The sequence below is a fragment of the Salvelinus alpinus genome, chromosome 4, assembly GCF_045679555.1.
Source record: "Salvelinus alpinus chromosome 4, SLU_Salpinus.1, whole genome shotgun sequence".
Classification (NCBI taxonomy): Eukaryota; Metazoa; Chordata; class Actinopteri; order Salmoniformes; family Salmonidae; genus Salvelinus; species Salvelinus alpinus.
This window is the reverse complement of record NC_092089.1, coordinates 94614349-94625171: the sequence shown is the minus strand read 5'-3', so window position 1 is coordinate 94625171 and position 10823 is coordinate 94614349. Positions and strand designations below refer to the sequence as shown.

Here is a 10823-nt window from a genome sequence, read left to right as displayed (position 1 = left end):
GACATGAGACATGTGATCAGACATGCTTCACAGTGAGACATATGATTAGACATGCTTCTCAGTGAGACATATGATCAGACATGCTTCTCAGTGAGACATATGATCAGACATGCTTCTCAGTGAGACATATGATCAGACATGCTTCTCAGTGAGACATGAGACATGTGATCAGACATGCTTCTCAGTGAGACATATGATCAGACATGCTTCACAGTGAGACATATGATTAGACATGCTTCTCAGTGAGACATATGATCAGACATGCTTCTCAGTGAGACATATGATCAGTCATGCTTCTCAGTGAGACATGAGATCAGACATGCTTCTCAGTGAGACATATGATCAGACATGCTTCTCAGTGAGACATATGATCAGACATGCTTCTCAGTGAGACATGTGATCAGACATGCTTCTCAGTGAGACATATGATCAGACATGCTTCTCAGTGAGACATGTGATCAGACATGCTTCTCAGTGAGACATATGATCAGACATGCTTCTCAGTGAGACATATGATCAGACATGCTTCTCAGTGAGACATATGATCAGACATGCTTCTCAGTGAGACATGTGATCAGACATGCTTCTCAGTGTGACAAGCAGATCTATCTCTGGTTAACTGGCACATGCCCACACACCCAACAGTAAGCCTACTAGTTTATTATGATGACATAATATGCCAGCATCACCACCGGCAAAACATTATCAACAATACACATTCTCTTGGTTTAATGTTTCCAGACATAAGACAGGCCGTATTTAAAATATTTGTATACAGTACATGAGCAAAGAGCATGATGGTGTTTGAGTTATGCCCCCGCTGACAGTTAGTGATTAAGAGTATCCATACAGTCCCTGACAGCTTCCAACCCTCTCCATCCCACAGCAGGAGCATATAGAAGTACAAACTCCCCCTAGACTCTGTCCATGTTCAACGTTAACCACTGTGCAGGTTTCTGCTCCTCTAGGAAACGTTTTCAGCAGTCGTCTTCTAGAATGTTGGGGTGTTCCTCCCAGAACTCGTCCCCTATGACGTCACAGCGGTGGGCACTGACACGCCTCCTGGTTCGTGCCACTGGCTCCTCCTCCTCCTCGTTGGGGAGCTTCACACTCGTGGTCACTGTTTCTTCCAGCTGGGACAGAGGGAGAGAGGGAGGGAGGGAGGGAGGGTAGAGTTTGAGAGAAGCAAAGGATGGGGTTAACCATCATAATAATAATTATTAGTTGGGTGCTTCCATTTGTCCTACTTCACACATTTATTATACACGTGTAAATTGGAAATTGTTTTTTTGCATATCCCACTCCCCCAGACACCCTTGGAATGGGCTCACGACCAGGGATCAGCCATTATTGCCGGCGACCCTGGAGCAATTAGGGTTAAGTGCTTTGCTCAAGCGCACATCGGCAGATTTTTCACCTAGTCATCTCTGGGATTCGCACCAGTGGCATTTCACTTACTGGCCAAACGCTCTTAACCACTAGGCTACCTACCACCCTCACACACAAGCCTGGACGTGTTTCTATGAATGTATCTGAAGTGGCATCCTATTCTCTATATAGTCCACTACTTCTGACAAGAGGCTCTATGTAGGGAATAGGGTGCATTAAGGACACAGCCTGAGATCTCACCTTCTCAGATTAGGGCTGTTCCTTTCCTGTGGACCAGAGGCTCCTTGTTGTAATTGATATCAAACTCAGAAAACAGGATTTCATTCTTATCTGCTGCCAATGTTCTCTGGGAGAGAGAGAGACAGAGACAGACAGAGAGACAGAGAGAGATAGACAGAGACAGACAGACAGAGACAGAGAGACAGAGAGAGAGACAGAGAGAGAGACAGAGAGAGAGACAGAGAGAGAGACAGAGATCATAGAGATTTGATTATGTATCTAAAGGTCTTGGTAAATTAAATATGGAAAGGTCAACTGAGGTAGTTTCCAGTGAAAGTAAATATGATGTAGTTATTCATTATAAAGCTATTATCAGAATAATGATAAAGATATGACTAACAAGCAGATGCCCTTTAGAAAATTACACACCTCAAAAAGAGCAGATATATTAAAACTGTGACACACCCCCACAGCTGTAATTATGCTCATCTCACTGGAGTAACTCTCACCTTTAGTCGGTCCTCTGCCTGTGTAGTGGTGAGTCCGCCTTTCTGCACCAACGTCCAAAACACTGTGTTATACAGGTTGTTGACTGACCTGGCGAACACACACACCATTATGAAAGATGAGCAGAAATGTGGAAGACAATCTACTGTATTCAAAGCACACACACACACACACACAGAATAATGTCTTGGGGGATAGGAGAATGTAAGTATTTAAGTGCGAGTGTATACAGTCAGCCTGCCTCCAGCTGAGGTAGTCCCGGAGGTTGCGGTTGCTAGGATACAGAACCACCCACCCGTCAAACCCTGGGGGGTAGAGGAGGGGCTGGTCTCTGAAGTAGTCCATTCAGTAGAACACACAGGAAGAGGAGAACTGGGACGCTACACACAGGAAGAGGAGAACTGAGACGCTACACACAGGAAGAGGAGAACTGGGACGCTACACACAGGAAGAGGAGAACTGGGTACGCTACACACGAGGAAGAGGAGAACTGGGACGCTACACACGAGGAAGAGGAGAACTGGGACGCTACACACAGGAAGAGGAGAACTGGGACGCTACACACAGGAAGAGGAGAACTGGGACGCTACACAGAGGAAGAGGAGAACTGGGACGCTACACACAGGAAGAGGAGAACTGGTACGCTACACACAGGAAGAGGAGAACTGGGACGCTACACACAGGAAGAGGAGAACTGGGACGCTACACACAGGAAGAGGAGAACTGGGACGCTACACACAGGAAGAGGAGAACTGGGACGCTACACACAGGAAGAGGAGAACTGGGACGCTACACACAGGAAGAGGAGAACTGGGACGCTACACACAGGAAGAGGAGAACTGGGACGCTACACACAGGAAGAGGAGAACTGGGACGCTACACACAGGAAGAGGAGAACTGGGACGCTACACACAGGAAGAGGAGAACTGGGACGCTACACAGAGGAAGAGGAGAACTGGGACGCTACACACAGGAAGAGGAGAACTGGGACGCTACACACAGGAAGAGGAGAACTGGGACGCTACACACAGGAAGAGGAGAACTGGGACGCTACACACAGGAAGAGGAGAACTGGGACGCTACACACAGGAAGAGGAGAACTGGGACGCTACACACAGGAAGAGGAGAACTGGGACGCTACACACAGGAAGAGGAGAACTGGGACGCTACACACAGGAAGAGGAGAACTGGGACGCTACACACAGGAAGTGGCGAACTCGGATGCTATACATAGGAGGAGGAGAACTGAGGCGCTGCGCACAGGAAGAGTAGAACTGGGAGGGTGCGCACAGGTAGAGGAGGGCTGGAAAGCTACACACAGGAAGAGGAGAACTGGGACGCTACACACAGGAAGAGGAGAACTGGGAGGGTACGCACAGGAAGAGGAGAACTGGGACGCTACACACAGGTAGAGGAGGGCTGGGACGCTACACACAGGTAGAGGAGGACTGGAACGGTACACACAGGAAGAGGAGAACTGGGAGCTACACAGGAAGAGGAGACTGGGACGCTACACACAGGTAGAGGAGGGTGGGACGTACACACAGGTAGAGGAGCGGTGGAAGGCTAGACACAGGAAGAGGAGAACTGGGACGCTACACACAGGAAGAGGAGAACTGGACGCACACAGGAAGAGGAGAACTGGGACGCACACACAGGTAGAGGAGAACGGGCGAAGGTAGAGGAGGGTGGAGGAGTGGGGGGTAGAGGGTGGAAGGTAGAGGAAGGTGGTGGAGTGGGGGAAGGTAGAGGAGGGTGGAGGAGTGGGGGAAGGTAGAGGAGGGTGGTGGAGTGGGGGAAGGTAGAGGAGGGTGGTGGAGTGGGGGAAGGTAGAGGAGGGTGGTGGAGTGGGGGAAGGTAGAGGAGGGTGGAGGAAGGTAGAGGAGGGTAGAGGAGGGTGGAGGAAGGTAGAGGAGGGTGGTGGAGTGGGGGAAGGTAGAGGAGGGTGGTGGAGTGGGGGAAGGTAGAGGAGGGTGGTGGAGTGGGGGAAGGTAGAGGAGGGTGGTGGAGTGGGGGAAGGTAGAGGAGGGTGGTGGAGTGGGGGAAGGTAGAGGAGGGTGGTGGAGTGGGGGAAGGTAGAGGAGGGTGGAGGAGTGGGGGAAGGTAGAGGAGGGTGGAAGAGTGGAGGGTAGAGGGGGGAAGGTAGAGGAGGGTGGTGGAGTGGGGGAAGGTAGAGGAGGGTGGAGGAGTGGGGGAAGGTAGAGGAGGGTGGAGGAGTGGAGGAAGGTAGAGGAGGGTGGAGGAGGGTGGAGGAAGGTAGAGGAGGGTGGAAGGTAGAGCAGGGTGGAAGGGTAGAGGAGGGTGGAAGGGTGGAGGAAGGAAGGTAAAGTGGGGGCGAAGGTAGAGGAGGGGCGAAGGTAGAGGAGGGTGGAGGAGTGGGGGGTAGAGGGTGGAAGGTAGAGGAAGGTGGTGGAGTGGGGGAAGGTAGAGGAGGGTGGAGGAGTGGGGGAAGGTAGAGGAGGGTGGTGGAGTGGGGGAAGGTAGAGGAGGGTGGTGGAGTGGGGGAAGGTAGAGGAGGGTGGTGGAGTGGGGGAAGGTAGAGGAGGGTGGAGGAAGGTAGAGGAGGGTAGAGGAGGGTGGAGGAAGGTAGAGGAGGGTGGTGGAGTGGGGGAAGGTAGAGGAGGGTGGTGGAGTGGGGGAAGGTAGAGGAGGGTGGTGGAGTGGGGGAAGGTAGAGGAGGGTGGTGGAGTGGGGGAAGGTAGAGGAGGGTGGTGGAGTGGGGGAAGGTAGAGGAGGGTGGTGGAGTGGGGGAAGGTAGAGGAGGGTGGAGGAGTGGGGGAAGGTAGAGGAGGGTGGAAGAGTGGAGGGTAGAGGGGGGAAGGTAGAGGAGGGTGGTGGAGTGGGGGAAGGTAGAGGAGGGTGGAGGAGTGGGGGAAGGTAGAGGAGGGTGGAGGAGTGGGGGAAGGTAGAGGAGGGTGGAGGAGTGGGGGAAGGTAGAGGAGGGTGGAGGAGTGGGGGAAGGTAGAGGAGGGTGGAAGAGTGGAGGGTAGAGGAGGCGGGAAGGTAGAGGAAGGTAGAGGAGGGTGGTGGAGTGGGGGAAGGTAGAGGAGGGTGGTGGAGTGGGGGAAGGTAGAGGAGGGTGGTGGAGTGGGGGAAGGTAGAGGAGGGTGGAAGAGTGGAGGGTAGAGGAGGGGGGAAGGTAGAGGAAGGTAGAGGAGGGTGGTGGAGTGGGGGAAGGTAGAGGAGGGTGGTGGAGTGGGGGAAGGTAGAGGAGGGTGGAGGAGTGGGGGAAGGTAGAGGAGGGTGGAGGAAGGTAGAGGAGGGTGGAGGAGTGGGGGAAGGTAGAGGAGGGTGGAGGAGTGGGGGAAGGTAGAGGAGGGTGGAGGAGTGGGGGAAGGTAGAGGAGGGTGGAAGAGTGGAGGGTAGAGGAGGGGGGAAGGTAGAGGAAGGTAGAGGAGGGTGGTGGAGTGGGGGAAGGTAGAGGAGGGTGGTGGAGTGGGGGAAGGTAGAGGAGGGTGGTGGAGTGGGGGAAGGAAGAGGAGGGTGGAGGAGTGGGGGAAGGTAGAGGAGGGTGGAGGAGTGGGGGAAGGTAGAGGAGGGTGGAGGAGTGGGGGAAGGTAGAGGAGGGTGGAGGAAGGTAGAGGGTGGTGGAGTGGGGAAAGGTAGAGGAGGGTGGTGGAGTGGGGGAAGGTAGAGGAGGGTGGTGGAGTGGGGAAAGGTAGAGGAGGGTGGTGGAGTGGGGGAAGGTAGAGGAGGGTGGTGGAGTGGGGGAAGGTAGAGGAGGGTGGAGGAAGGTAGAGGAGGGTGGAGGAGGGGGGGAAGGTAGAGGAGGGTGGTGGAGTGGGGGAAGGTAGAGGAGGGTGGAGGAGTGGGGGAAGGTAGAGGAGGGTGGTGGAGTGGGGGAAGGTAGAGGAGGGTGGTGGAGTGGGGGAAGGTAGAGGAGGGTGGTGGAGTGGGGGAAGGTAGAGGAGGGTGGAGGAGTGGGGGAAGGTAGAGGAGGGTGGTGGAGTGGGGGAAGGTAGAGGAGGGTGGTGGAGTGGGGGAAGGTAGAGGAGGGTGGAGGAGTGGGGGAAGGTAGAGGAGGGTGGTGGAGTGGGGGAAGGTAGAGGAGGGTGGTGGAGTGGGGGAAGGTAGAGGAGGGTGGAAGAGTGGAGGGTAGAGGAGGGGGGAAGGTAGAGGAGGGTGGTGGAGTGGGGGAAGGTAGAGGAGGGTGGAGGAGTGGGGGAAGGTAGAGGAGGGTGGAGGAGTGGGGAGGAAGGGTGAGAGGAGTGGTGGAGGAGTGGGGGAAGGTAGAGGAGGTGTGGAGGTAGTGGGAGGGAAGGTAGAGGAGGGTGGTGGAGTGGGGGAAGGTAGAGGAGGGTGGTGGAGTGGGGGAAGGTAGAGGAGGGTGGAAGAGTGGAGGGTAGAGGAGGGGGGAAGGTAGAGGAAGGTAGAGGAGGGTGGTGGAGTGGGGGAAGGTAGAGGAGGGTGGTGGAGTGGGGGAAGGTAGAGGAGGGTGGAGGAGTGGGGGAAGGTAGAGGAGGGTGGAGGAGTGGGGGAAGCTAGAGGAGGGTGGATGAAGGTAGAGCAGGGTGGAAGGGTAGGAGGGTGGAAGGGTAGAAGGGTAGAGGAGGGTGGATGAAGGTAGAGGAAGGTAGAGGAGGGTGGAGGAGGGTGGAGAAAGGTAAAGCAGGGTGGAAGGGTAGAGCAGGGTGGAAGGGTAGAGGAGGGTGGAAGGGTGGAGGAAGGAAGGTAAAGTGGGGGCGAAGGTAGAGGAGGGGCGAAGGTAGAGGAGGGTGGAGGAGTGGGGGGTAGAGGGTGGAAGGTAGAGGAGGGTGGTGGAGTGGGGGAAGGTAGAGGAGGGTGGAGGAGTGGGGGAAGGTAGAGGAGGGTGGTGGAGTGGGGGAAGGTAGAGGAGGGTGGTGGAGTGGGGGAAGGTAGAGGAGGGTGGTGGAGTGGGGGAAGGTAGAGGAGGGTGGTGGAGTGGGGGAAGGTAGAGGAGGGTGGAGGAAGGTAGAGGAGGGTGGTGGAGTGGGGGAAGGTAGAGGAGGGTGGTGGAGTGGGGGAAGGTAGAGGAGGGTGGTGGAGTGGGGGAAGGTAGAGGAGGGTGGTGGAGTGGGGGAAGGTAGAGGAGGGTGGTGGAGTGGGGGAAGGTAGAGGAGGGTGGTGGAGTGGGGGAAGGTAGAGGAGGGTGGAGGAGTGGGGGAAGGTAGAGGAGGGTGGAAGAGTGGAGGGTAGAGGAGGGGGGAAGGTAGAGGAGGGTGGTGGAGTGGGGGAAGGTAGAGGAGGGTGGAGGAGTGGGGGAAGGTAGAGGAGGGTGGAGGAGTGGGGGAAGGTAGAGGAGGGTGGAGGAGTGGGGGAAGGTAGAGGAGGGTGGAGGAGTGGGGGAAGGTAGTGGAGGGTGGAATAGTGGAGGGTAGAGGAGGCGGGAAGGTAGAGGAAGGTAGAGGAGGGTGGTGGAGTGGGGGAAGGTAGAGGAGGGTGGTGGAGTGGGGGAAGGTAGAGGAGGGTGGTGGAGTGGGGGAAGGTAGAGGAGGGTGGTGGAGTGGGGGAAGGTAGAGGAGGGTGGTGGAGTGGGGGAAGGTAGAGGAGGGTGGAAGAGTGGAGGGTAGAGGAGGGGGGAAGGTAGAGGAAGGTAGAGGAGGGTGGTGGAGTGGGGGAAGGTAGAGGAGGGTGGTGGAGTGGGGGAAGGTAGAGGAGGGTGGAGGAGTGGGGGAAGGTAGAGGAGGGTGGAGGAGTGGGGGAAGGTAGAGGAGGGTGGAGGAGTGGGGGAAGGTAGAGGAGGGTGGAGGAGTGGGGGAAGGTAGAGGAGGGTGGAGGAGTGGGGGAAGGTAGAGGAGGGTGGAGGAGTGGGGGAAGGTAGAGGAGGGTGGAAGAGTGGAGGGTAGAGGAGTGGGGGAAGGTAGAGGAGGGTGGTGGAGTGGGGGAAGGTAGAGGAGGGTGGTGGAGTGGGGGAAGGTAGAGGAGGGTGGTGGAGTGGGGGAAGGTAGAGGAGGGTGGAGGAGTGGGAGGAAGGTAGAGGAGGGTGGAGGAGTGGGGGAAGGTAGAGGAGGGTGGAGGAAGGTAGAGGGTGGTGGAGTGGGGAAAGGTAGAGGGTGGTGGAGTGGGGAAAGGTAGAGGAGGGTGGTGGAGTGGGGAAAGGTAGAGGAGGGTGGTGGAGTGGGGAAAGGTAGAGGAGGGTGGTGGAGTGGGGGAAGGTAGAGGAGGGTGGTGGAGTGGGGGAAGGTAGAGGAGGGTGGAGGAAGGTAGAGGAGGGTGGAGGAGGGGGGGAAGGTAGAGGAGGGTGGTGGAGTGGGGGAAGGTAGAGGAGGGTGGAGGAGTGGGGGAAGGTAGAGGAGGGTGGTGGAGTGGGGGAAGGTAGAGGAGGGTGGTGGAGTGGGGGAAGGTAGAGGAGGGTGGTGGAGTGGGGGAAGGTAGAGGAGGGTGGAGGAGTGGGGGAAGGTAGAGGAGGGTGGTGGAGTGGGGGAAGGTAGAGGAGGGTGGTGGAGTGGGGGAAGGTAGAGGAGGGTGGAGGAGTGGGGGAAGGTAGAGGAGGGTGGTGGAGTGGGGGAAGGTAGAGGAGGGTGGTGGAGTGGGGGAAGGTAGAGGAGGGTGGAAGAGTGGAGGGTAGAGGAGGGGGGAAGGTAGAGGAGGGTGGTGGAGTGGGGGAAGGTAGAGGAGGGTGGAGGAGTGGGGGAAGGTAGAGGAGGGTGGAGGAGTGGGGGAAGGTAGAGGAGGGTGGAGGAGTGGGGGAAGGTAGAGGAGGGTGGAGGAGTGGGGGAAGGTAGAGGAGGGTGGAAGAGTGGAGGGTAGAGGAGGGGGGAAGGTAGAGGAAGGTAGAGGAGGGTGGTGGAGTGGGGGAAGGTAGAGGAGGGTGGTGGAGTGGGGGAAGGTAGAGGAGGGTGGTGGAGTGGGGGAAGGTAGAGGAGGGTGGAAGAGTGGAGGGTAGAGGAGGGGGGAAGGTAGAGGAAGGTAGAGGAGGGTGGTGGAGTGGGGGAAGGTAGAGGAGGGTGGTGGAGTGGGGGAAGGTAGAGGAGGGTGGAGGAGTGGGGGAGAAGGTGAGAGGAGGGTGGAGGAGTGGGGGAAGGTAGAGGAGGGTGGAGGAGTGGGGGAAGGTAGAGGAGGGTGGAGGAGTGGGGGAAGGTAGAGGAGGGTGGAAGAGTGGAGGGTAGAGGAGGGGGGAAGGTAGAGGAAGGTAGAGGAGGGTGGTGGAGTGGGGGAAGGTAGAGGAGGGTGGTGGAGTGGGGGAAGGTAGAGGAGGGTGGTGGAGTGGGGGAAGGTAGAGGAGGGTGGTGGAGTGGGGGAAGGTAGAGGAGGGTGGAGGAGTGGGGGAAGGTAGAGGAGGGTGGAGGAGTGGGGGAAGGTAGAGGAGGGTGGAGGAAGGTAGAGGAGGGTGGTGGAGTGGGGAAAGGTAGAGGAGGGTGGTGGAGTGGGGAAAGGTAGAGGAGGGTGGTGGAGTGGGGGAAGGTAGAGGAGGGTGGTGGAGTGGGGGAAGGTAGAGGAGGGTGGAGGAGTGGGGGAAGGTAGAGGAGGGTGGTGGAGTGGGGAAAGGTAGAGGAGGGTGGTGGAGTGGGGGAAGGTAGAGGAGGGTGGTGGAGTGGGGGAAGGTAGAGGAGGGTGGTGGAGTGGGGAAGGTAGAGGAGGGTGGAGGAGTGGGGGAAGGTAGAGGAGGGTGGAGGAGTGGGGGAAGGTAGAGGAGGGTGGAGGAGTGGGGGAAGGTAGAGGAGGGTGGTGGAGTGGGGGAAGGTAGAGGAGGGTGGTGGAGTGGGGGAAGGTAGAGGAGGGTGGTGGAGTGGGGGAAGGTAGAGGAGGGTGGAGGAGTGGGGGAAGGTAGAGGAGGGTGGAGGAGTGGGGGAAGGTAGAGGAGAAAAGTGAGGGGTCACTCAAATGCAATAAACATTTGTGCGTGGCTGTGGATGTGTGTGAGTGTAGTTGGTGAGTGTGTGTGGCGGTGTGTGTCTCTGTACATGTATGTTATTACCTGGCTCTCCTTTTGAACCAGAGGTCCTCTTGAGGACGAAGCTGAACTCGTCACTCTGTCCGTACGAGATGATGATGTCATCCAGGTCCTCCATGACAGACCTGGCGCTGCACGTCATCAGACCCAGAGCTCTGTCGTCGTTGGGCTTCAGGAAGTTGTGCTGCTCTGCAAAACCTACAGCAACACAGGGACAGTCAGTCAACGAGTCAGTCAGTCAGTCAGTCAACAAGTGGGACAGTCAGTCAGTCAACGAGTGGGTCAGTCAGTCAACGAGTGGGTCAGTCAGTCAACGAGTGGGTCAGTCAGTCAACGAGTGGGTCAGTCAGTCAGTCAGTCAACGAGTGGGTCAGTCAGTCAGTGGATGAGTGAGTGGGTCAGTCAGTCAGTCAGTGGATGAGTGAGTGGGTCAGTCAGTCAGTCAGTGGATGAGTGAGTGGGTCAGTCAGTGGATGAGTGAGTGGGTCAGTCAGTGGATGAGTGAGTGGGTCAGTCAGTGGATGAGTGAGTGGGTCAGTCAGTGGATGAGTGAGTGGGTCAGTCAGTGGATGAGTGAGTGGGTCAGTCAGTCAGTCAGTGGATGAGTGAGTGGGTCAGTCAGTCAGTCAGTGGATGAGTGAGTGGGTCAGTCAGTCAGTGGATGAGTGAGTGGGTCAGTCAGTCAGTGGATGAGTGAGTGGGTCAGTCAGTCAGTGGATGAGTGAGTGGGTCAGTCAGTGGGTCAATCAGTCAGTCAGTCAGCGGGTCAATCAGTCAGTCAATCAGTGGGTCAGTCAGTGGGTGGGTCAGTCTGTGTGTCAGTCAGTCAGTCGGTCAGAGGGTCAGTCGGTCA

The 10823-nt window shown here is 57.1% G+C and overlaps 1 protein-coding gene across 2 annotated transcripts in view; it reads right to left on the bottom strand.

The window, feature by feature from the left end:
- Positions 1-714: 714 nt before the first annotated feature.
- LOC139574695 (probable tRNA(His) guanylyltransferase) overlaps positions 715-10823 on the bottom strand; it is a 21680-nt gene continuing 11571 nt past the window's right edge. The window contains exons 1-4 of one of the 2 annotated variants that reach the window (XR_011674815.1): positions 9995-10168; positions 2118-2205; positions 1630-1735; positions 715-1133 (exon numbers count right to left, since the gene is read on the bottom strand). Coding sequence is in view for 1 of the 2 variants with exons in the window: in XM_071399505.1 (XP_071255606.1) it covers positions 1634-1735; positions 2118-2205 (190 nt within the window). In the remaining variant the exon portion in view is untranslated. Of the gene's footprint in view, positions 1134-1629; positions 1736-2117; positions 2206-9994; positions 10169-10823 lie in introns of those variants that run through there. The other variant, XM_071399505.1, reaches the window with a different exon arrangement.